A 26,203-nucleotide genomic window follows, 5' to 3' on the forward strand; every position below is an offset into this window, starting at 1 on the left:
ATAAATAAATATTGTAGTGGATGTTGAGACCCACTTTTAACACTTTTTATTTACTTTGTAGATATTTTTTATTAGTTTATCCTAACCGAGACTCCTAAAGCTGGACGTCCGAAGTTGATTAACCGGGACTCCTAAAGCGGGACGGAGGGAGTATTATATAGAGATAAAGTGAAAATGGCTTAGGGGCCCAAGGGCCCGGGCTGCCCCAGCGTGGCTCCAAAACTGTGTAAAAGTACATGAAATCAAGTTCCCAAGCACTTCATTCTTCAACATTGTTTCATCTCAATGTTTTTTTCCAATTTCAATTCGATTTTCATGGGTTTTAATAATATAATTGGAGAAATACTGATAATAACGATACTTAGTTTCAGTTCATGAAAAAATAAATGCTCCTGCTCGGCTGCTCCTAAAAGTAGAGATGTGCATTTAGTTTCAGTTCAATATTTTGCTAAAATCGAATCGAACTGAAAATTGAATTTTCCTAAAAAATTGAAATTGAGCCAAACCAAAATCTGAGTAAAACCGAAAAAAATCGAAATTGTACAACAATATCCAAAAAAAATAAAAAAAATCCAACATATCAAAAACAAAATATTACCATGTGACTTACATATATTTAACTGTGAAAAATGTTGCATTTAACTTGTTTTACACTTTGTTAAGTTTGACTTTTATCTTATAGGTATAAATTAATTATATAGCCTATATAGTTACTCCTTCCGTATTCAAAAAATAGAAACATTTGAAACGACACGAGTTTTAATGCACAATTGGTAAAGTAAGAGAGAGAAAAAGAAAAATGAGTAAAGTAAGAGAGAGGGAGAGAAAAAGTAGGGAAAGTAGAGTTAGTGGATTGTGGGGTCCATGTCCTAAAATAGAAAGATTCTAAAGTTTCTATTTTTAAGGAACAACCTAAAATGGAAATAGTTGCTATTTTTAAAAAATGGAGAGAGTATATTATAATACTCCCTCTGTCCCATTGAAGATGACCCACTTTCCCTTTTGATTTGTCCCAACCAAGATGACTCATTAGTAAAAATGGAAACACATTTCTCTCTACTTCTTCCCTTTCTCTTACTTTACTCTCTACACCTCACACACAAAATAAAATTGCATAAATTCTCATGCCGCCCAAGGAAGGAATCATCTTCCTAGGGACGGAGGGAGTATTAAAAATAAATTCAGTGTTTGTTTTAATTCGATTTTTGATATATGCAAACCAAATCAAAACCGAATCAAAGAACCAATGTTTCCAAAAATTAAAACTGAGTTCGATTCGGATATTTAGTTTTCATATTCTTTTTCCTTACCCCTACCTAAAAGTGTAGTTTGTGCAAAACAAATGGAGTACGATTATTAATTTAAATCTCCGGAGCCCATCTCAGAGCATATCTCCATTTTTTCCTGCCACGTCAGCAGACCCATCTCAGAGCCTATTTCCCTGCAATGAGAGCTCATCCCAGAGCCTATCTCAGAGTCAATCTCATTTCCACATCATCATATTTATTTTTATATATTTCATTTTTAAGACAATATGATAAAAAAAAGGAGCAAACTTCATTAAAAAACATACTACATTAAAAAAAATAAAGATAGATAAAAACAACAAGCACACATCAATCGGACTCGGGTTCCGGCTCGTCATCCTCGTTAAGACCCATCTTCTTCTTCAACCCTTGGATGGTGTTCGAGATGGACTTCTTCACAGATCGTGAATTGGATTTCATGTGCACGTTGTAGAGGCCCACCATCGATTGTGCGAAGGCAGCATGACCCAATGCATTGTCAGCCTGGACCAGTGCGGATTGGCCATCCGTCCCGCTGGACTCTGCCTTTCCCTTCCCCTTCTTCACTTTTGCCTTCGCTGCTTTTCACACCCATTGGGCGATTAGGAGTAGGCTCAGTGGGCGATTGGTCATCTAACAAGTCTATAGGGTCCGGTCCGCCACTGCTATAGCTCCCGGAGATCGTCAGGCGTGTTCGCACCGATCTCGTCTGCAACGCCTCCGACATACCCATTCTGAATTTGAGAAAATCCTTCAGTTGCTGATATGTATCCCAATACTTGAATCCTTTTGACGGAGAATTCGTTCTCTTCGCTACGCATTTCCCGCAAGTGGCCATCGTAGATAAAGTGAAATTTAGCGTAGTCGAACACCAGGTGTTGCCAATGCTTGCGGAGATCGCCGGGCTTGTGTGTCGGGGTTCCTTTGGGCTTGTTTTGTTCGTATCTTTGTGTGATACGCCCCCAGAAACCGCCCTCGCCCTGATTGTTGGCTACAATCGGGTCCTCAGAGATATCTACCCAACAACGAACAAGAGCAATCGACTCCTCAGGAGAGTAGGTACACCTTGTGCACCCACCCTGCCCTCCCTCAGACTTGTCCCCCACTTTCTCCTTTGTATTCCCCTTCGCCGTCGCCTTCGCCTTGGGCCCAGGAGGAGATGGCTCCATATCGGACACCTCGTACTTGTCGGTGCTGAAGTTCAAGTCTCTTAACGGAACAGTGGATTCGTCAGTCCCGGAAGTACCAAACACGCTTGAGGACATCGTTGGGCGGTAGACATCATCGCCGGAACTCGATGTGTTCATCGGTCTACCAGCACCGACGTAGCCGCTTTGTGGGAAGCCGGAGTATTGGGCGCCGTGGAGAAAAGGTAGACCTCCTTGAGACGGAATCTGGTTTGAACTCATCCCAAGCTGGGATGATTGGGTTCCCAACCAGAATATGTTTTCCACAGGAAATTGGTTTCCCGCTAGCAGGTTCATAAACTGACCTCCGTGGCCAGTAAACTAGTTATCTCCGGATTATTGCCATCATTGGGATTCATTTTGCTAGAGAGATGAATGTGTGAAATGATGAGGGATGAATTATTGGATAAAATGATGAGAGTGGAATGTCTGAAATGGAGGAATGAGGTATATATAGATGTAATAAAAAAATCTAAAAAAAGAAAATTTGAAAATCGGCTCTGCCGCCGGCCCGAGCCTCCGCAATGGAGGCCCATGCAGGGCCAATGCGGAGCCGATGGGGCCATCGACTGAGGCCATTGATCGGCACGGGGGCGGAGGCGATGGGGAGGGGGAATCGGCCATCCCTTCGCAATAGTGACCGGTGGGAGGCAATGGGGAGGTCGATCACTCTGCCCTCGCGATCGGCCTCCATTGTGAATGCTCTAATTGAATGGGCCGTTAGCCGGAACATGCAACAACACTTGTGATAGGCATGCAAGTCATTTTCATCAAGTACTGTAATACTTTACTTTCATATATCTATTTACATACGTGCAAAAAAAATTTATTTAAATGTGCGATTATTCCTAGAAATTGAATATTAGTATCTATACATATATAAAGGGAGAGTTTTGGGGGTATTTATGGAATTACCATTTAAGCTTAAATATATAATTTAGATACTAGATATTTAAGAATAAACACTATAATATATAATATATATGTTGCCATAACGCCACCAATTGAACATGAAACGTATGCATAATTATTTTAGCCATTAGAGCTAAATGGGGCTGCAATTGAACATGAATATAAAACGCATACTCCTACGTTATTATTTCAGGTATTAGAATTAAAAGGCTCCAATTGAACATGAATATAAAAAGCCATTATTAATTACAAAGATTATAGAAAGCCAACGGACTCCAATTGAGCATGAAACGCATGCACTATTATTTTGGGAATTACAGCTAAAACTTTTAATCTACCCCATCTTGGCTCTATATAAATAAATGGATGCAGTATTGAAATGGCAAGCACAAGTAGATAAAGAAAAAAGATAAATAGCGAATTTTAAAGTGAGCACAGGCAATCAAAAACAGCCATGTTTGCTCTTCCCTCGACCACCGGCGTCATTCCGAAGATGATGAAGATCGATTTGTTTTCTTCCATTTGTGTGTGAATGTGCATAGCCGGGTTGTAAAGGCTTCAATATTTTTAAATGAGCTTCAAGATCTGCATTGAATGTATGTATTATTAGCATGTTTGTACAAGAGTTGTAATAAAAGGACAAGTCAACAGAGATTAACAAAATGCTTTGGAAACTACACCAACTTATTACCGCGCTGTTTGTACAATGGTAATGAGAAGATACAAATAAGAATTCCAGTTACTACGCTCTAATAAGCATATCGATATACATATATGAAGCCACACAAAAGCAATTCTTAAGAAAGTCCAAACAAATAGTACAATTTGTCTATTTTTACTAACAAATTTTGTGTATAAAAATAATTATATTTTATTCTATTTTTATTAATTTTCTCAATCAAATTTTTAACTCTTGAAAAATATAGATTATCATGTATTTCATGTCGATTAATTATTTTAGTTGTTTTTATGGATATGTTGTTAGACTGTTATAGCCTTTGAATACTGTTCAAATACTATTAAATTTTTATAGATTATCATTTTTGTTAATCAAATTCAAATACTATAAATTTGGACATTTTTTTAACATTTTTGTATTAAAACTCAATTTTTCCATAATTTGAACTATATGGATCATGGCCTTTCAAAAATAAAACTAAATCAGAATAAGAATTATAATTTTTAAAATAATATAAGTATATGTTTATCGATGACCACATTCTCTATAATCGAGATCCAACCATGTTGTGACCAACATGCATGTTCGTATTAATTTATTTCAAAACTTATTGAATTATACTCAATTTAATTAACCATTTGAAATTAGAATAAATAAAATTAACAACGGCTGGCGCTTTCAAGATGCAAGTGTGTAAAGTGTGAACAAATCTTTTATTTTCAAAATGTTCTTATTTTTCAAATAATTTTGTAAAATAATTATTATTGTTGGATATTTAAAATATATCTATATATACATACATAAAATGGTAGTTTTGGAAAATTTTAAAATAATGTTGTTTTAATTAAAAATTATCTATCAATTGAAATTATTTTTATTATTTGAAAGGTCAAATAATTATAACTCCATATATAAAAGGGGAGTTTTAAAAAAATTTAAAATAATGTCATTTTAATTAAAATTTTATATATCAATTAAAATTATTTTTATTATTTGAAAGGTCAAATAATTATAACTCATTTACATAAACATTTAAAACTAAAATACCTGTAACTAATACCCTAAATAGTAAGCTCATTAACAATCCATATTCCTTAATTTTAGTTTTACTCCTATTGTCATCACACTCCATCAAATGGCGTGACGCGTGAGTAATGGAATGTGATCATGGGGAGCCCTTTGGCTTTTCACTTCTTATAACATTCATTACCTTAATTTTATTGTTTATAGTGTTTTAATTTCATATCTTTCTATATTCTTATTTTGTGCCTATAAAAAATATCAAGTTGTATATGGATTACAATTTGTGTTAGGAATCCAAAATATTTTAATTAATATTCTTGAGTTTATTTAATAAGTGATTTTTCCGGTGCATAATTATTTTTGATGTCATATGGAGTACGTGTCATGTATAGCATTGTTTTTTTTATTTAATTTAATTAATTAATAATTTTAATTATTGTTTTGAAAATATTTTAGCCCGTGCATAGCACGGGAGTGTATAAATAAATAAAATATTAGCTGATAATAAAATCTATATCTATAACTTCAATAGTGTAGTGTATAATTGTAAATTACACGACAAGTGGCTTCTGAAAAATTCGTTACCGTCTAAATGGTACTAAGTTACCAAGGGAAGTCAATTACTTATTATTGTATTTCATTTCACCTTTGTATATTTATGGAAATACCATTTAAGTTAAAAATTAATACGATTAAAGATAAAATGACTGATTAAACATATGATTGAATGTAAACGTGTGATTAGGAGAATTCTAATAGCAACTAACAACGTATTTCTTTAATAAATGGAAGACAGTGACAATTGAAATTAAATTTAATTCACTAAAACCTAATAATATAAGTAGTGGTTGAACTTCTACATCCATTTGGTTCAGATTAAAAAAAATTCCATTGAGAATGATTAAAAATTTCTATGCCATTTTATTACTACTTTAATTTATAATAAATTAAATTGGAATCACTAAGAGTCAATAAAGAAGAATATAAAAGGAATTAGAATGCCAAAAGCTACTAAATTTTCTATAAATACCAATTCTGTTAATTAAAATTGTAATGACCGTGGTGGAAAAAAAGTGCGGTGATTCTCATGTGTTGCTGCCTCAGACGTGCTATCGTCGTCATGAACTGAAGGTTTCACAGAGACAGTCCAGCAAATGCATATTATTATGCATATTTCAACATGCATAATAATATTTTTTTGTTTTTATGATAATTAGGCAAAGCGGAAGTGAGAAAGTTTATGAAAATTAATACTAATACATATCTCCATATAATTGAGATGAAGGTAACGGTTTAGATCCAGGGTTCAAGTGTATCGAGCCATTCTAATTGATCTCAAATCTAGAAGCTAATAGGGTCCAAGGTTTAGTATTTATGGTTTAGAGTACAAAGTTTAGTGTTTATGGTTTAGGATTCAAATGTGTCGATCCAGCCACTCTTATTGATCCAAAACTCTCTTTTATATATGTATAGATTTGCACAAAAATATAAAAAAAACAGAATGTCATCATGTTTTTTAATTAAAATTGTACTTTCTTGATATGAGCATATAGTCAGATTTATAGCCAAAATTCAGGTAAAAAAACCTCTACTATTAGTAAGGATTATCAAGTAGGCCGACCCAATGTAAGATATCGAATACAGATCTAAAACCCCCAAAACAGAATAAGTGATCAACAAAGTAAAATTAAACTGGGACGGATGGGAGAATTTTATTGATATTTGGCTCATTTGTTCGTTATGATGAGTATATTTTAAAGTTAAGGGTTTAGGATTTAAGTTTCAAGGTTTGGGTTTTTAGTGTATAGGGTCACTATATTGCAATGAAATGAAGCTCGACTAGGAAGTGTCTCCACAATGCAATCTTAAATTATTGCAACGTAAACTTGCTCCTACATTTATAACTCAACGGTTAATTCATATTTTCACAGAATTAAAAAATGATTTAATTTTAAGTCTGATATTGAAATGTCAAGACAGTTTATTAAAATGTCAACACAAATATATGTTGAAATTTTAATGTGATCGTATTGACATTTTTAAGAAAAGTTAGTATTTAAACGCACTCTTGTGGCCATGTGAGGTTAATGTGATTGAAAAAGTATACTCCAAAGTAAGAGGATGTCGAATATTTTTTTTTTATCATTTCACAAATTTTATTTCGTATAATGAAATAAATATGAAGAAATTAAAATGACCCGTGCATCGCACGGGCGTGATACTAGTTACCATAAAATCTGAGAAGTAATTGGCCTGAAATAGTACATTACAATTAAATTAATCACACCCGGACCTGAGAATGGTAACGTACACCTAATTAGTTTTATAATTTAGTCAATGTTATCAAATTATAATGAAATCCCACCTTAAACTGGAAAGCTGGTTGATCTGGTATTATAGCTACGCCATCACCATGCACTGGCACTGGCATCAGTGCCCCACAAAATTGGTAAAAATCTTGATTAGTATTGCTTCTATTTGATTAATTAATATAGAGATGACTTTAATATTTACATTACCTGAAGGTGAAAATACATCATCTATGGTTGAGTTGTGAATCATAGACGGCTTGCAATTATGTGTGTGCATAAATAGTGGATCGTCTGTTTCATATTCATTTCCCTTTTTACTCAGAGTCGCAATGCCATCTACCGAATCCCTGCATTATTCAGACTCTTGATTTATTATTACTAAAATTAATATCAAGTAAAAATTCAGTAGCGTGTCCATCCAATCACAATTATCGAACGAGATGGTAGTAAATTGAAAAGTAGATTATCTAAATTATAATGATCCGGGTACAACACCCGGTCATCGCGGCCGAAGCTGCTGAAGAAGGCAGTACATATGATCAGACGACATAGATTTCCAGAAAAAACGAAAGTAAATAGTAGTATGAATCAACTTTAAGTTTATGCACAACTAAACACCAACAACCTGCAAAGACTTGTCAAATTAAGTGAGTTTCATCATTATCACCACTATCGTCTTTGTGCATTGATGACCCAACTAGAATAAATGATGCATAAATCATTCTTGGTATGATGGGATGGAATGGAGTGAAGGAAAAAATAGAATGAAAATACAAAGAAAATGCAAAAAAGATAAAAAAAAAAATCATTTAACTTTCACCCTCATTCCATTCCAATATGCCAAGAAGGGTCTTAGATTATACAATTGGATTTTACAAAAAGTGTTTTATAGTTCTATTTCATAAATGGAAAATACACTTAAGTCTCTTATTGGTATGATGATTTGGGTGAGGGAATGGAATGGTGATTTCTGCAGACACACAATACTCGCTACATACACACAATACACACTGCACACATACACTAGACATCGTACTCCACACATAACACAAACACAAACACATATAGTTCATTGTTACGGACGTTCTCCGTAACGAGGCCGGATGGCTAACTTCTCGGAGAGATAAGGTGATCGAACCTTCGACGTGCTCGAAGGAAAGCTCACGAATTGCTGATTTTCGGACGTTCTCCGATGAACAACAATTTGGAAACGAAATATGATATTCTTGTTACTCAAGACAAGTTTGTGGAAAATAATATATTCATTGAATGATTAGAATGATAACAAGCTCTCCTATTTATAATACTAGAATACTACTACCCTAACTTAATGAACAAGAAACAAATATCTAAACAAATATGGGAAAGATATGGTGAATCACAATTAACTAAATAGAATAATATCCTATGAATATTCCCTAATAATATGTAGAGGATGATCGTATCAACTCCCCCACGGTTGAAATCCACCTTGTCCTCAAGGTGGAAACCACGAAGCAACAAAGAGAGTTAAAAGAAGAAGCATTGGTGATTTATCTCCTCCCGGATCAAATGTGCCTGGTCGCTGGAGTTGAGCAAATGCGGATCCGTTTCCTACCTCCTCCTTTATCTCTAACTCCCATTGTGTGGGATTAAGAAGATCACCACTCTTGACATCATCAAACACCACGTCAAATGTAAATTTCCTCCAATCAACGACATCTGTCATCTCCAATTCCTGATGTGGTGGAACAATAAAATCACCAATCTTCTCATCATATACCCCGACGAGCACTTGCAGAGGCATATTGTCGGTTTTGACGTTCACGATCTTTCCCAGGGACTCGTCATTTGGAACATCAAGATTAGCGCCCCCGTTGTGAGCGGGGTTGTTGGAAACATCTTCAACTAGATTTTCGTCATAAATATTCTCCTCAAATACACAATTCAACCGGGCGAGAAGGGCGGCTTGCTCCAATCTATAAATATGCAATTTCTCGTTGTAATCACTTACGGCAGCTGGTTGGGCCGGGCAAGGCGAACGAACCTTGAGACTGGGAATATTGGGAAGACCATGTTGCTTCCCTGAATCAATAAACTTGCTGGACTGTTGAGGCCGGTGCGTGGAGCCAGATCGTGGCGGGGCGACAGTAGGCAACGGCTTTGTGCGGTTATCCAACGATCGGTTGCACCGTGGTGGCTGATATGTAGGCTGCGTGTACAGCACTTCCGGCGGGTGGTAAGTCGGCTGCCATTGCTGATATCCTGCGTGGAAGGTCCCCTGGCGGCGATAGTCGGGTGGGTCCCAACACGAGGGCTGATGGAGCTGCTCGGCGCGGCCGTTTTGAGGCTGCTGGTGTCGCCACGGATAGTGTTCAGAACTCTGGCTTTGACGGTTGTTTCCACGATCGTGCCAGCCCCCTTGATCCCAATTGTTATCAATGATTCGAGGTTGGGGTTGGTCATGAAAGCGCCCCCGATACCTCCTGTTAAGAATTTGTGGAGGATCTTGTCCATCCGAGAACAGGTGCGACGGTGGTTCTCGCCATGGCTGTCTTGCGCGGCAATGTTGGTCTCCATCGTTAGCCGTGAAATCATGTAGCCAATAAGGCGGCTCCCCTGTACCTGCTCGGTGGATCTTCCCGCCCCTGTACCTGTCCGGCGGGTAGGGCGGCGGACTATGGACCAGATAGTTGTGGTGGGTTCGCTGCGCGTACGGCGGTGCTGGAGTCAGAAGTGGGGGTGGCCGGTCGTTCGCGTTCATACGCGACTCCAATTTGTCCGTCCGTCGATCCATACTGTCGAGGCGTGCATTTAATTTATCAAACCCTAATGTGATTGGGTCGACCGAAGCCTTCCCCGATTGGTCGGGACGACGCGGCGGGCCTATATGCAGCGCCGGCGTCGCTTCCCTCGTCGGCCGTTCCGACGTAGATGGGCCATGGCATGTTGACGTCATGAGTACGGGATGAAAGCACTAGTTGTTACGGACGTTCTCCGTAACGAGGCCGGATGGCTAACTTCTCGGAGAGATAAGGTGATCGAACCTTCGACGTGCTCGAAGGAAAGCTCACGAATTGCTGATTTTCGGACGTTCTCCGATGAACAATAATTTGGAAACGAAATATGATATTCTTGTTACTCAAGACAAGTTTGTGGAAAATAATATATTCATTGAATGATTAGAATGATAACAAGCTCTCCTATTTATAATACTAGAATACTACTACCCTAACTTAATGAACAAGAAACAAATATCTAAACAAATATGGGAAAGATATGGTGAATCACAATTAACTAAATAGAATAATATCCTATGAATATTCCCTAATAATATGTAGAGGATGATCGTATCATTCATACACACACTACACACACTATGCATATACTGCACACACAAAACATACATTTCACGCACACAATGTGCACACTATGCACACTATACTCACAACACACTTTCACACAAACTATGTGATCCGCTTGAATTTTGCGTGATTTTAGAGATTAGACTTGTGCGATTTTGATTATGTCTTTTATCTCGATTATGTTAGTGTTTTGACTAGTTTGTGAAGAATGTGCAGAAAAAGAGTTTAAAAAAATAAAAATGATGAACGATAGGTAGATCTCGGGACCAAACATGGAGAAACTACGCATGCTAGTGACTCGTTGGGTTCAAAGCACTTGCGAACCCGAGTCTCTATAATCCATAAGATGACATCGACTTGTTGGGTTCAACGCACTTGTGAACCTAACAACTCGTTTAAAAGGCTCTGTCGAAGATGTCTAAAGACTCGCTGGAAAGATACTGTAAACCATAAGACATCAAGCGACTCGTTGGGTTCAACACCCTTGCAAACGTAGCAACTCGCTGGGAAACGTAACTGCTCCTGTGATCCAGCCCTAGGTATAAATGGACCTAGGGCAAGATTTCCAACCATCCAGCAGCCCCTAGACACATTCTTCAATGATTTTGAGAGATAAGATATGAAGAGGAAGACGAGAATTCATCCTACGGATCGGATTCCACTCCGACAATTCACTTCGAAGTATCTCAGAATAGCTTTTATGAATGTGAATGAATGAATGTGCATTTCTACGCCATTCAAGATAAGAGTAGTTGTGTGTGAATGAAAACAATCAACACGGTGGTTAATTGAGTCGAGAGACCTTGAGACTACACGTGAAGAATTAACCGATTGATAGAGCTATTAAGAGTTGGATAATCTAGGACTTAAAGGAGACTTGGGTTTAGATTAATCAACCGTTAATCACATGCATTCAAGAGAAGCTCCGTTTTACCTAGAGTTAAGCTTATCAAATAATAGGATCCTACCTCCTCCTTATAAGTTAATCCATCATTTTTCTATAATTTTAATTGCTTTATTTAGTTGATTTTTAGTTAATTTAGATAATAAAATTCACAACCATTATTGATTGTTTGGATAGTAATCGAGATTAAAGTGCAGTAATTAAATCAACACAATAATATATACTCCATATAAGTAGATACGATACTACTTTAACTCGCCTAAACTATAAAAGCCACATACACTTAATTACTCGTTAAAATAAATGCGAGTAACCATGATATGACGTGCAGAACCTGCATTGAGTTCCCAACATGATATTACTCCCTCCTGCCAATAATATGAGTCTTGTTTTGTTATTTTGATCCGTCCCATAATAAAAGTCCTATCACTTTTACCATAAATGATAAGTAGAACTCACATTCTATCAACTTATTTCACTTACATTTTATTATAAAATTAAAATATATAAGTGAGATCTATATTGTACTAACTTATTCAACTAATTTTTGTTTACGTTTCTTAAAACACGTGTCAGGACTTTTATTGGAGTACTTACAAAGGAAAAATGGATAAAGATTAACGTATGAGACAGTAATTTTTAAGTGATTATATCATTATATTTTTTTTGAAATAAATTATATAAGGTGTGAGAATCATGCAAAACTTATTAAAGTGTCTCATACATTTGTTCAACGTCATATGGCCCACAATCCATAATTGTGAATCGTGTGTATCTACCCGTACATGTGCTTCACGTGTTCGGACCACACAAGTCCACAATTAAGGGGTTTAATTATACTATACTAACTTTAACTGCAAAGTACTCCACTACATAAATCATAATTATAATTATAATTATAATTATAATTATAATTATAATTATAATTATGATTCTAAAATTATAATCACAATTTAGGTGTTGCAATACGACACTACTAACTTTAGCTGCAAAGTACTCCACTACATAAATCATAATTATATTTAAAATTATAATTATGATTATGATTTTAAAATTATAATCACAATTAAGGTGTTGCATTGCAACCCCTATTAGGCAAAAGTATGAGGCCTTGGGAGGTGGGCTTCTGGTAGACCGTGAGTTAGGCCCTCCCCTTAGCGGGTCACTACGTACCCTGATTTAACACCTCTCACAATACTGTTGGACCGGAATGTGTGGGACCCTTAGGGTTGAGATTTAACACCTCTCACAATACTGTTGGACCGGAATGTGTGGGACCCTTAGGGTTGGGGTTTCTACGTGAATAGACTATACATAGTGATAGTGCTAGTACTTTATTAAATATTTTGTAAGAATCGTAAAAAAGTTACGATACTTACAATACATAATGAAGTCTTGTATTCATCATGCTCATGAGTCATGTATTGTTGTATTCGATCTCTTACAATAAAGATTAAAAAAATTAAAATATATTATTTCTCACTTTAAAACAAACCCTTTTTTTGGATATACTTGACCACCACCACCACCACGACGAGGGCAACATTACGAGGTTAAATTATTATATTTTCTAAGACCATCAGGGGCGCCCTAAGGCGCGCCACGTCAGCATTTTTATCCTCCTCCTTCTCTACTTGCAGTGGGGCGCCCTAAGGCGCGCCCTATGACGCACCACATCATCATTTTGTTGTTTTGTTTAATTAATTTAACTGTTTTCAAATAACACGTAACGAGTAAAAAAAATGACTAAATAACAAGCGGCGAAGTTTTAATAATAAAAAAAATTACACCATTCAACTAAAAAAAGAAAAAAACTAAGTTGGGCCAATTCCCAACTTCCTACGCAACTCATCGAGTAATGCACGGAGATACTCGGCTTGTTCGGGGTCGGTGCACTTCTTGAGGCCTTGTGCGTCTGCAACATCGTCCTTGCCATCGACGTTGTAGCTAACGACGCACACGCGGTGGCCGTCTGCGTCGGGAGCTCATCCGGGTCCGGAACAGGGGTTGTAGCGGTCGACGATGACGTCGCGGTCGCCTTCCCCTTGGCCTTCGCAGCCACTGGCGGATCCAGGTGGGGTCGGGCGGGGTCGGCCGACCCCACCACCTGCCCCGGAGTGCACCAGAAAGCTACTTTCTTCGGCCTCCGACCCTACGGCGTTCACGTCTCTGCTCCCACCTCACGTCCTCACGCTGTGTGAGATGATGAGGAGACTGATCAGAGAGAAAGGAAGGAAGTGAGGCAGCCGAATGGGTAGACTGTTGTCGAGAACGAAGGAGTTGGAGGGGAAGAGTCCTTCCGCGGTTTTTGTTTTCGAAGAGAAAGAGGAATGGTATTGGAGATGTCATTATTGTTTTCTCATCCCTATATTCACTCGTGAAATCGAATAAACCGTGAGCTAGGCCCTCCCCTTAGCGGGTCACTATGTACCCTGATTTAACACCTCTCACAATACTGTTGGACCGGAATGTGTGGGACCCTTAGGGTTGAGATTTAACACCTCTCACAATACTGTTGGACCGGAATGTGTGGGACCCTTAGGGTTGGGGTTTCTACGTGAATAGACTATACATAGTGATAGTGCTAGTACTTTATTAAATATTTTGTAAGAATCGTAAAAAAGTTACGATACTTACAATACATAATGAAGTCTTGTATTCATCATGCTCATGAGTCATGTATTGTTGTATTCGATCTCTTACAATAAAGATTAAAAAAATTAAAATATATTATTTCTCACTTTAAAACAAACCCTTTTTTTGGATATACTTGACCACCACCACCACCACGACGAGGGCAACATTACGAGGTTAAATTATTATATTTTCTAAGACCATCAGGGGCGCCCTAAGGCGCGCCACGTCAGCATTTTTATCCTCCTCCTTCTCTACTTGCAGTGGGGCGCCCTAAGGCGCGCCCTATGACGCACCACATCATCATTTTGTTGTTTTGTTTAATTAATTTAACTGTTTTCAAATAACACGTAACGAGTAAAAAAAATGACTAAATAACAAGCGGCGAAGTTTTAATAATAAAAAAAATTACACCATTCAACTAAAAAAAGAAAAAAACTAAGTTGGGCCAATTCCCAACTTCCTACGCAACTCATCGAGTAATGCACGGAGATACTCGGCTTGTTCGGGGTCGGTGCACTTCTTGAGGCCTTGTGCGTCTGCAACATCGTCCTTGCCATCGACGTTGTAGCTAACGACGCACACGCGGTGGCCGTCTGCGTCGGGAGCTCATCCGGGTCCGGAACAGGGGTTGTAGCGGTCGACGATGACGTCGCGGTCGCCTTCCCCTTGGCCTTCGCAGCCACTGGCGGATCCAGGTGGGGTCGGGCGGGGTCGGCCGACCCCACCACCTGCCCCGGAGTGCACCAGAAAGCTACTTTCTTCGGCCTCCGACCCTACGGCGTTCACGTCTCTGCTCCCACCTCACGTCCTCACGCTGTGTGAGATGATGAGGAGACTGATCAGAGAGAAAGGAAGGAAGTGAGGCAGCCGAATGGGTAGACTGTTGTCGAGAACGAAGGAGTTGGAGGGGAAGAGTCCTTCCGCGGTTTTTGTTTTCGAAGAGAAAGAGGAATGGTATTGGAGATGTCATTATTGTTTTCTCATCCCTATATTCACTCGTGAAATCGAATAAACCGGCATCAATAAATTTAACTAAATTTAAAAGATTAAATATATTAAATATGTTATCTAATTATAAAATGGGCTTTGAAATATTTTTCTTTATTTGAATTAATTCTTAGAAGTCCATTAAAAATATATTCTCATCTTAAAATATCAATTAATGTTAAATAGTAGTATTTTTACCGTATATCAAAATCAACTTATCTAAATTAACCACCTACTTATATAAAGTAATTATTTCTTAATTTCTTCTCTCTTAGTTTTATAATTTAAATGTTCAACCTTATTATTCATATTCAATTTTTTAAATCTTTAAAGATTTGGTATGTTACAGAAAAATTATGCTATGTGTATGTCATTTTTTTGTCAAAATACGTGGTATAACATAATTGTGTCTCTTACTTTATTATTTATTTGCATCTTTGTTTTATCTAAGATCATATTTTATTCTTTATTCACTTAGCTCCATAAACGTCTTTTTCTTAAATTATATATCCAAAAGAAGTGTCTCGCTTATGACGGGACGAAGAAAGTGGAGTATGTTGTTTTAAGAATATCGACACTCGCATGAATTGTTTATATTAAAAAAATATATTTATAAAAATAAATAATTTAAATAATTTAAATAATTATTTTACATAAATATTTACTATCTTGTTCGACCCCACGATATTTTGTTCCTGGATCCGCCATTGTTCGCAGCCTTGATGCCGGGAGGACACCGGTGTGCCGGAACTCCCTTCATCCACGTACGTCCGGTTGAGGTCAACCGGGTTAGTGCCGTTGCCGCTGCTCGTGTAGTCACCAGCTTCGGTGACCTTCGTCCTCTTCGGCGCACCAGTGTGCTGAATTCCACCTTGGAATTTCTGTTTCTCCCTCAAGAGCGCCTAGATGGCCTCGTGCTTGAACTCGCCGAACATCGACCGGTACGACAACATCGCTTTAGAGCGCACGTCGTGCACGCTCTCGCCGCTCCCCTGTGACCGCGCGCACTTCTCGAACTCCGCCGAGTACAAATTCACTTACTTCTTGATTTGATCCCAGTGCTTGCGGAGTTGCTCACTCTTGCGCTTGTACGCGGTCGACGGCTTGACCGAATTGTAGAGGTCCGCGATGCGCTCCCAGTACGCGATCTGTCTCTGGTTGTTGGCGAATATCGGATCTTCCGATATATCTACCCAACACCGGGTCAAAGTGAGAGTTTCGTCGTCTGTGTAGTTCGTACGGCCGGGGGCGTACTCATCGCAGTCACCGGGAGGCGGCAACTTCTGCGCCCGCTGCCGGTTCCGCTTCTTCGCCTTCCCCTTGGCGGCACCGGTCGCTGCGGGGGCGGGATCGGCCGATGCGGTTGGGCGGTGCGGCAACGGCTCTATATCAGACAACCCATACGATTCCGTACTGAAATCGGGATCGTAATGGGTGTTGTTGCCGAACGAACGATAATCGCCGGGTTCTGTACCCGGCCAATGCGCCTCTCCGCTAGACGTAGGGCTATTGGGGCTTGAATCCATTTCGTAGTAATTATGTAAATGTAAGTTTCGAAGATGAAATCGTGTGAAATGAAATGTTACAAATGAACGCTATTTATAAAAAAACGAAATCGCGTGCCATCGTCTGCGTGCCATCGTCCGCGGCCTTCACAATGGGGCGGACGATGTCGCGGACGATGGCCATCGTCAGTGACCATCGTCCGCGACGTCCGCAATGGAGCGGACGATGGCGCGGACGATGGCCATCGTCCGCGGTTTAAGTCGCGCCCGAAGCATAGGCCGCGACTATCGTCCGCGGCCTATGCCACACACCCACAGTGGGGGCGGACGATGAATGGCGCGGACGATGCGCGCCATCGGGCGTGCCATCGTGCGCCCATGGCCTAAATATTGGAGAGAGGTACAATTGGCTCGATCAAACTTATACGGAGTGATTAACAAATTAAATTTTCTTAAAAATTAAATGAATTGGTGCGATGCCACCCTCCAATTGGATTTTCTCACATATAGTATGAAAAGATGCACTAATAATTCGTGAATTTAGAATGATATAATCAAAATGGGCAAAGGCTTCGGTGGCCGAATTGACCGTGCTGCAAATAATGACTCAAGGAAAAATGGTTGGTAAATCACCCACTCTCATTTTGTCTATTTGTTGACCTCCATTATTAATACGGCTGGCTTCCTTCGCTTTCAATTTCACACCTTCACTTTATCTCTCTGCTTTTTCGTTAATCCCGAAGCAACATGAGGCAGCCTACAGTTACCATGGAGGTCGGTCACGACGGCGTTGCGATCATCACCATCTCCAACCCTCCCGTCAATGCTCTCGCTCTTACCAGTAAGCTTCACTCCTTCACCATAAATTCATTCTTCTATTATCATCGATCTCTGCTTTATTTCATTTTTGTGGCTAGTTTTTGATGGATTGAAGGACAAGTATGGTGAGGCCATGCGAAGAGATGACGTCAAAGCTGTTGTTCTCACCGGTAATTCTCCATTTCTATTGCTTGATCCATGATTTTAGAAGCCTGAATTTTCAGTTTACTGTTAACACTATTAAAATCGAGTGATAGTCTAAGTAGTGGCATGGTTGACCTGATGACCTCTTGCTTTAACTGCTCACTGATTTTGTAAGTCTAATAAACAACTTGTAGGTGATGCTGGAAAATTCTCTGGTGGCTTCGACATAAATGTGTTTGAGAGGGTGCATAGAACAGGTTTTTATGCGCTGACTTTTTTATGCTCTTCTCTTCTTTGGTGCCTCATGCTCGAGAATACATTGAATTTCTAACTATGCAGGAGATATTTCCAACTTACCTGAGACATCCATTAGCGTCGCGGTCAATTTAATAGAAGGTCCTCCTCTAACTTGGCATTAACTGAATATTGGAATTTAATGCTTAGCACTTAATTTATCTTATGCTTAATGTTTTTGTTCATTAGATGGAAAGAAGCCTACTGTTGCTGCCCTGCAAGGACTTGCACTTGGGGGTGGATTGGAACTAGCTTTGGTTCGTGGTGTTCTCTGACATATTTACAAGTGTCTAAAGTTGATGACATTTGATTAAATTTGATGAAGTTTATTTCCAGTCAATCATATTGGTCATCATTTTTCAGGCTTCTCACGCGCGAATTGCTGCGCCAAATACACTACTTGGTCTGCCTGAACTTACTCTTGGTGTTATACCTGGATCAGGAGGTATGAACTCCTGCAACGTTTTATTTTTTATTCATTGGGCAGTATCTCGAAGGAGACAATTTTCAGTTTTCACCAACTGATTGCTATTTTGGTCATGGTACTTCTCAAGGCACACAACGTCTCCCTAGGCTTATCGGGCTGCCAAAAGCACTTGAACTTATGCTGGTAGGTCTCCAATTTTTATGTCAAGAACTTATAAAGTAATTGCATTGAACCTTTAAGTAATTCGTGTTATTTGCTCAGTGCAGTTACCTTATAGCTTTAGTCCAAGCGTCTCACATTCCCACAATAAGAAAATTTTATTTGAATCATTCCCTGCACACACAGACATATGTGAACGTATGTATATATATAGAAAGGGTAGGGTTCAAAATAACCCTTAGTTATTCTGATAAAAAAAGAATCATTTTTACTCCTTCAATCTTGAAAACTAGGTTGTATGCATCACCTGTTTCTGAATCCCCTAGGATGAAAATTTTCATGTTCTCATGAGAACCAACCATATATAGATGTAGATATATATCTTTACTTCACAATCTTTCATGAGAGTGATGATGCAGTCTTCATGTAACGTGTTTATAAAAGGACATTGTTTTTCTCTTTGGTGGTGTTATGTGTTACAGTTTTCTAAATCAATTACATCTGAAGAAGGAAAAGATCTAGGCCTTGTTGATGCTGTTGTACCTTCTGATGAATTATTAAAAGCATCCCGCCAGTGGGCACTAGACATCATAGAGAGGCGCAAACCATGGATACGCTCTCTTCATTGGATAGACAAACTTGGTTCCCTGCCAGAAGTGGTTGCTATTATAAAAACAGCAAGGCAGCAGGCCAAACAGAGTTTTAAAAATTTGCCTCAGCACCAGGCATGTCTTGATGTAATTGAGGAAGGAATCATTCATGGTGGTTATCATGGAATTTTAAAGGTAACTTTTTTTCTAACTTGGGCTGTCAAAGTTATCTTACACAATTTAGATGATACTCCCTCCGTCCCCCAAAATTAGGCTGTCTAAATATGGAAAGTTTTTAACCAATACACACCACTAATAATGTGGACCCCACAATCCACTAACACTATTTCCACTACCTTTTCCCCCTCTCTTTCTTACTTTTTTTCAATCTCTCTCTTACTTTACCAATTGCACATTAAAACATGTGCCACATACAAATTTTTCTATTTTTTGGGGACGAAGGGAGTACATCTTATAGAATATATACTACTTGTTTTATCATTATTTGATATGGAGTTAAAGGCGGAAGTAAAACAAGAACTGAAATTCAATATAAAAGAAGAACAATCCTCCAAAGAGGCCAAGATAATACTCCGAAGAGGCCTACGGTTGATACCTTCCTAATACACTTTATTTTCCGAGATATCTAGCTCTTCTAAAGATGAGCTATTTATAAGGATCAACCTATAGATAAACAAAGAAACAAATCTTCAACATTTAAAGTAACCTTTCAACAATCTCCATAATAATGAAAATAATCTCAAGAGATAATGGAGATCATTAGCTTGATCTCTATCAATTGCCTCGCTGTCAAAACAGCATTGCCCACAAGGCTGGAGTTGAAACATAAACACATTGCTTTGATCGGTGGAGGCTCGTACTCGTGCTTTCGAAGAGAATCCAGATTGCCAAACAATAGAGAACGACCAACAACATTAATGCATTGCTTGGATATCCTTGTTGTTGGGCTTGCAAGTAGCCATTCATACTCAAGATGTTTGGTTGTCATACGCCTACAACTAGCTTCACTGAATGCACATGTGGAATTGGGAGAGGAAAACATGAGTGAAGAGAGATGGCCTGCCCCAACTGGACGTACAGTGAGGGGTGGAGAGAGTGCAAGCAGTTTTGATTGTGAAATGGATGGTGAAAGTGCAAAATTAGGTTGGGTGATGGGCAACTTATGGAGATGCTGATTTGCAGGGATGGATGGTGCATCCAAACGTGGGAGAGTCATGGGTTGCTGAACTGGTTGTATCTCCTGCACAAGGGGGCTGGTTGGGGGCGGCGGTGGCTCAGTGTTGAAGTTGTGGGACTTGGTGTTGTTGGTGAGAGATAAAGGTTGATCATCTAAAGTGAATGCGATTTGTTGCCTGCGCTCCCGAATGAAGCCACGAGACTGCAGATCCTGCAAGAATGGTGCCAAGGCATCATTGATACTGTTAGAGATCCGGGCTTCGAATGTGCTCATTTGCACTTTGATGTTCGCGACCGCCTTCTCCAATCTGTCAAGACGTTCTTCAGTGCTCTGAGTGTTCACCATGATGCAATCCACGTTCACCGCACCAAATTGATATGGAGTTAAAGGCGGAAGTAAAACAAGAACTGGGATTCAATAAATATAAAAGAAGAACAATCCTCCAAAGAGGCCAAGATAATCCTCCGAAGAGGCCTACGGTTGATACCGTCCTAATACACTTTATTTTCCGAGATATCTAGCTCTTCTAAAGAGGAGCTATTTATAAGGATCAACCTATAGATAAACAAAGAAACAAATCTTCAACATTTAAAGTAACCTTTCAACAATCTCCATAATAATGAAAATAATCTCAAGAGATAATGGAGATCATTAGCTTGATCTCTATCATTATTCTTGGAAGATATATTAGTGGATTTTCGGAAATCACTCCCCATGCACTTTTTGTGTGTTTTCTGCAGGAGTCGAGGGTATTTAAAGATCTAATCTCTACAGACACCTCAAAAGGTCTAGTACATGCGTTTTTTTCTCAAAGGGCAACAAGTAAGGTATGATCACCCAGCAAACCACTTTTCTGCACGATGTTAGCGAAATTGGGAATCGCTCATAAGAAAAATGTTAAGGTTCAACTGTAAAAATTTGTCCACACAAGTGTCAGTTTGTGCAAGTGGAACCATTCAAACTTAAAACATCATGTAAGATGTAAATTATCTTCTCATTATCACTTTGGTCATCATGAAGTGCCTTTTCCTAGTTCAAAATTTCTTGTACTTGGAAACTGATTCCCAGTAAATTTATTTCATTTGCTTAGTGTATAATGGAGACCTTTCGTCAGTTATACCTTTACAGGGCGAAGAGCCATTACAGAGTCTCAAAAGTCTGTAGCTCATAATACCTTTTGAAATTTTAACTAAACATGGGAATAGTAATATAGACTCGTGAGGTTATTTGATCATAATAGTTCATATTTGTAAAGAAAGTATTTCAAGGCTCATTTTACTAGAGAAATCTTTCATGAAAGGGCTGTGTTGCTGCATCATATTTTTCTAAACATCAAAACCATTACTTGAAATATCTGCATCTTTTTATTCTGTTTCCTGTTGCCCATTTATCAAGTCTCGTAAAACAGCATTATGGTATGATGAATAGGAAGCTAACTTTTAATAATACAGGTTCCAAATGTCACTGACATTGGACTAAAACCAAGAAAAATAATGAAAGTTGCTGTTATTGGTGGAGGACTAATGGGTTCTGGCATAGCTACATCTTTAATTTTGAGTGACATATATGTCATCCTCAAAGAAATCAATTCTGAGTATCTTCTAAAGGGGATAAAAGCAATTGAAGGTTAGTTCAGACTTGCTATTAGTATTAACAAATCTTTGAATTTTCATTTTTTTCCATCTAACCAACAAAAAGGTGTTGACGATGGATATCTATCTGATTACAAATATGACCATACACAGTTCAGTCAGGCTTGGATGTTTTTTATTCTCTTTCTTTAATGCTCCATGACTTACCATTTTTGTCCTTATCTGGAAGGGAATGTCCGAGGTCTGGTATCAAGAAAAAAATTGGCAAAGGATAAAGCTGAGAAAGCCCTTTTGATGGTTAAAGGCACTTTGGACTACTCTGATTTCAAGGATGTGGATATGGTTATTGAAGTAAGTTATTGCAATTTATCTCCGTGATATAGGCAGTCTCTTGTCATATTTGCCTTTCTAGTTATGGATATGAGCATTAGTATTTGGTTGTTCATATTTGAGCTATCCTCTGGTAGTTCCCCGAAAAAACTCTCCATGTTTTAGTCACTGTCTTCTATAGATATCACAGATAATAGGCTGTAAATTTTGATTTGCATCTAATTACAAGGGTTTGATACCATTAGAGATCTACTCCATTATGCATTCGCATATCATAGTTGATTCAACTCTAGATCGCATCATTTCTAGGACGTGACTAATCAACTGTATTGTTTCTATCCAGTTCTGCAATTCTTCTGACATGTGTCTTATTTCAGGCTGTTGTTGAGAATATTCCTCTGAAGCAGAAAATTTTTGCTGATATTGAGAAAGCATGCCCACCTCACTGTATTCTGGCTTCAAATACTTCTACTATTGACCTCAATATAATTGGAGAAAAGACCAAATCACAAGATCGGATAATTGGTGCACATTTTTTCAGGTAAACTTCTCCATGATAAATTAAGATCTTATTTGGCATTTTTCTGTTTGACATTATTGAGGCAAAAATTAAATACTTAAACCGACAGAATATTTTATACTAGCTTAATTTCGTTACTTACAAAAGAATTTCCGGCCTTAAGTTATTTTTGCAATCTAGTCACATCTTTTAAATTTAGGTTATTTAGCAATGCTATTACACGGACTTCAATTTGCTTCAGTTTCACATGTGGTCCCTATTTCAGCAAAATTAAACTGAAATTGTCCTAACTCTCTTTAATGGCTTTGTAACACAACATCATGACATCCCAGCTGGTGCATTTCAGATTAATATGTTTAATAAACAAATAAGTAAAACCATATAGTAAGTTGTTTGATTTGGATGCATTATTATTATTTCCACTAAAGAAGCTGTGTATAAAATTTGGAGCAAGTTGTCGAATACTGCCACCTTCTTCTGCTTTCATAAATTTCTTCAATTGCTAATTGAGATGCAATTGTTGACAGCCCTGCTCACGTGATGCCCCTCTTGGAAATTGTACGGACGGAGAAGACTTCTGCACAAGTAATTCTTGATTTAATGACGGTTGGGAAGATCATAAAGAAAGTTCCTGTTGTAGTTGGGAACTGCACTGGTTTTGCAGTGAACAGAGCATTCTTCCCCTACTCTCAGAGTGCACATCTTCTGTTACACTTAGGGGTGGATATATTTAGAATTGATCAGCTTATCAGCAACTTTGGCCTTCCATTGGGGCCATTCCAGTAATTTTCTTTCCTTCTATGCATAGTCATCTTCATATTTCTTTCTGTAGCTGAAGTTGGCTACTTGTCCAGTTTTGAAGATGCCTATGTTCATGATTTAACAATAATATTTATGCTTTGTCTCCATAATAAAAAATTTTATGCAAACTGTTGATGAATGTGATTCTGGTACTTCTACAGGCTTCAGGATGTTGCAGGATATGGAGTAGTAGTTGCAACAACAGAAATATTCCGTGTATCATTTCCTGATAGGACATTTCAATCTCCACTGGTGCCGCTTCTTTTAAAGAACGGGAGAAATGGTAGTTATAAATTATTTATTTGGTTGTTGTATATGTATTTCATTTCATCTTCAAAATCAAGCTTACTGATATCAATCATACTGTTGCAGGAAAAAATAATGGAAAAGGATATTATATCTACGAGAAAGGAAGCAAGCCCAAACCTGATCCTTCTGTTCTCCCAATAATAGAGGAATCTAGAAGAACTATAAATATTATGCCTGGTGGCAAGGTACAAATCAGTTTTATTAAATCATAAGCATGAGAAATGCATAAAATCTGTTGTGCCCTTGTCTCTAAAATAACATCGAAATATTCTTCTGGGATCATCCATGCAGCCTATTTCTGTCACCGATGATGAAATTGTTCAGATGATACTGTTTCCAGTGGTGAATGAGGCTTGTCGTGTATTTGATGAAGGGGTGGTTGTCCGAGCATCAGATCTTGATACTGCCTCTATTCTCGGCATGAGTTTCCCATCATATCGGTCTGTTGCTTACCATTTCCATTCTTCTATTCAGTTTTCTTTTGGGCTAGTCGGGTCAAATGAGACAAAAAGCTTGGTCATCTAGCATATTCTCAAATGACGCAAAAAGCTTAGAAGGAACAAGTAAATCTTCGTACGAATAATTGAGAATGGACTGTGAATTATACATCAAAATAAGTAATCAGATAAATTGTCAAGGTGCTGGCTATGATGTAAATGTAACTAATTAATAATCCAGTGTTACATATACATACAGGATCTTCCAAGAAAATATTAATTACTAGAATTAGTTATGATGGAAAAGTAATACTGAAAAAGTCTTGTGTTCTGTGGCAGCGGCGGTATTATTTTTTGGGCAGACACCATTGGGGCAGATCATATATACAAAAGTCTCCAGAAGTGGTATAAATTATATGGTAACTTCTTCAAACCATCAAGGTTTCTGGAAGAAAGAGCAACCAGAGGCATCCCATTGGTAAATATTGTTTTACGCTTAATATCACATTAATCTTCTTTCAGTTTAGTTATACGATGAATTGTGATATGTTCCAACTTCACAAAACATAAAATCGAGCCACAAATTTGTTCTTGATTGGATAAACAAAGAAAAAGGCGGAAAGATAGAAATAAAGAAAATGTTTAGAATAAAGGACCTCGTGTCCCTAAAGAAAAATTATTACTAATATCATGGTAGTGTATAGGCAGTTTTACTTGCTAATTAGCGGACATTCGCAAGAAGGTTTGTCATCATACGGAGATCAAAGGACAACTCATATCTGACATTTTACAATGCTTTTTGCCTTAATGTTTTCAATAGTTCTAATGAGTAAGGGTACAATCTCACTTGGCAATGCTTAGCCGCGAGATATGATGAAAACTAGCGAATCAGAATCTAATTTCTGCACTTGTTGCATGCTAACTTTGATCTAATCTGATTTTGCGAGCCCTTTTGCATATGGATATAGTTACATGTTTGGTTTCATATTTGTCTGAAATACCTACTTCTTAGTTGCCAATTAAGGGAAGATAATCAACAAACTAATTGCTGAATTTCCTTGGATATTTATTTTTCTCTGCTCAAGCTTTAGTGGCCTTATTCACCCATGTATATATTTAGTATAAGTTGGAAGTCAATTTATATGCAGAGTGCACCCACCACAACATCTTCTACAGCAAAGGCACGCCTATGATTCTTCTGCTGGATATTTAGGGCGAGGGGGAGAAAATAGCTTTAAATTGTACTATCAGTTATGTAATACTACCATTGTTTAGCAATATTTAATGTCTGAGCTTTCTCTTTGGCTCCGCAATCAGCCCTTCATTTCAGCAACCTATGAAAAATAAAGAGCGTAAGAGTTTCTGTAACTTAACTGGTGTGTAACAGACAATGTTTTGGAATGATGTTCGAAGAATCAAAATTTGTGTTTATCTAACATGTACCAATGTAAAGTGTGGAAATGATTGCAAAAATGATGTTGGCTTAGTGTAATATCCCCCTCACCATCTATCGATTTTCTCGACAAAAAATGAAGTTTGGTGTATGTTACACCATGGCGGGCTCGGAAACGCGCGGATTAAGATTGGATCAAGTTATATGGAGGATAACTGAATCGGTTGGACCAGTTAGCCAATTGTCGTTGCCACTTAATCGAATCAATCCTCAAACCGAAACGCGCCAAAGATAATATTTATGACTCTCGATTTCGCACTACTTTAACAGTAAAGCGGCAAGTTCGGGGTCGATCCCACAGAGAAGTTGGTGTGTCGAGTGTGTGAGTAGTGAACAGGGGGTTGGCTGCTGCCA

The 26,203-nt window shown here is 38.1% G+C and overlaps 1 protein-coding gene across 1 annotated transcript; it reads left to right on the forward strand.

The window, feature by feature from the left end:
* The first annotated feature begins 17,457 nt into the window (after positions 1-17,457).
* Positions 17,458-25,832, forward strand: LOC121804796 (peroxisomal fatty acid beta-oxidation multifunctional protein AIM1-like). The gene is made up of 18 exons (XM_042204473.1): positions 17,458-17,617; positions 17,694-17,765; positions 17,934-17,996; positions 18,079-18,135; positions 18,223-18,290; positions 18,397-18,478; positions 18,588-18,643; positions 19,102-19,404; positions 21,148-21,234; positions 21,859-22,033; positions 22,229-22,350; positions 22,707-22,870; positions 23,377-23,631; positions 23,812-23,933; positions 24,023-24,144; positions 24,251-24,399; positions 24,736-24,874; positions 25,545-25,832. The coding sequence occupies exons 1-18, from the start codon at positions 17,524-17,526 to the stop codon at positions 25,587-25,589; spliced, it is 2,175 nt and encodes a 724-aa protein (XP_042060407.1). The 5' UTR covers positions 17,458-17,523; the 3' UTR covers positions 25,590-25,832.
* The last annotated feature ends 371 nt before the right edge of the window (positions 25,833-26,203 follow it).

The sequence above is a fragment of the Salvia splendens genome, chromosome 5, assembly GCF_004379255.2.
Source record: "Salvia splendens isolate huo1 chromosome 5, SspV2, whole genome shotgun sequence".
Lineage (NCBI taxonomy): Eukaryota > Viridiplantae > Streptophyta > Magnoliopsida > Lamiales > Lamiaceae > Salvia > Salvia splendens.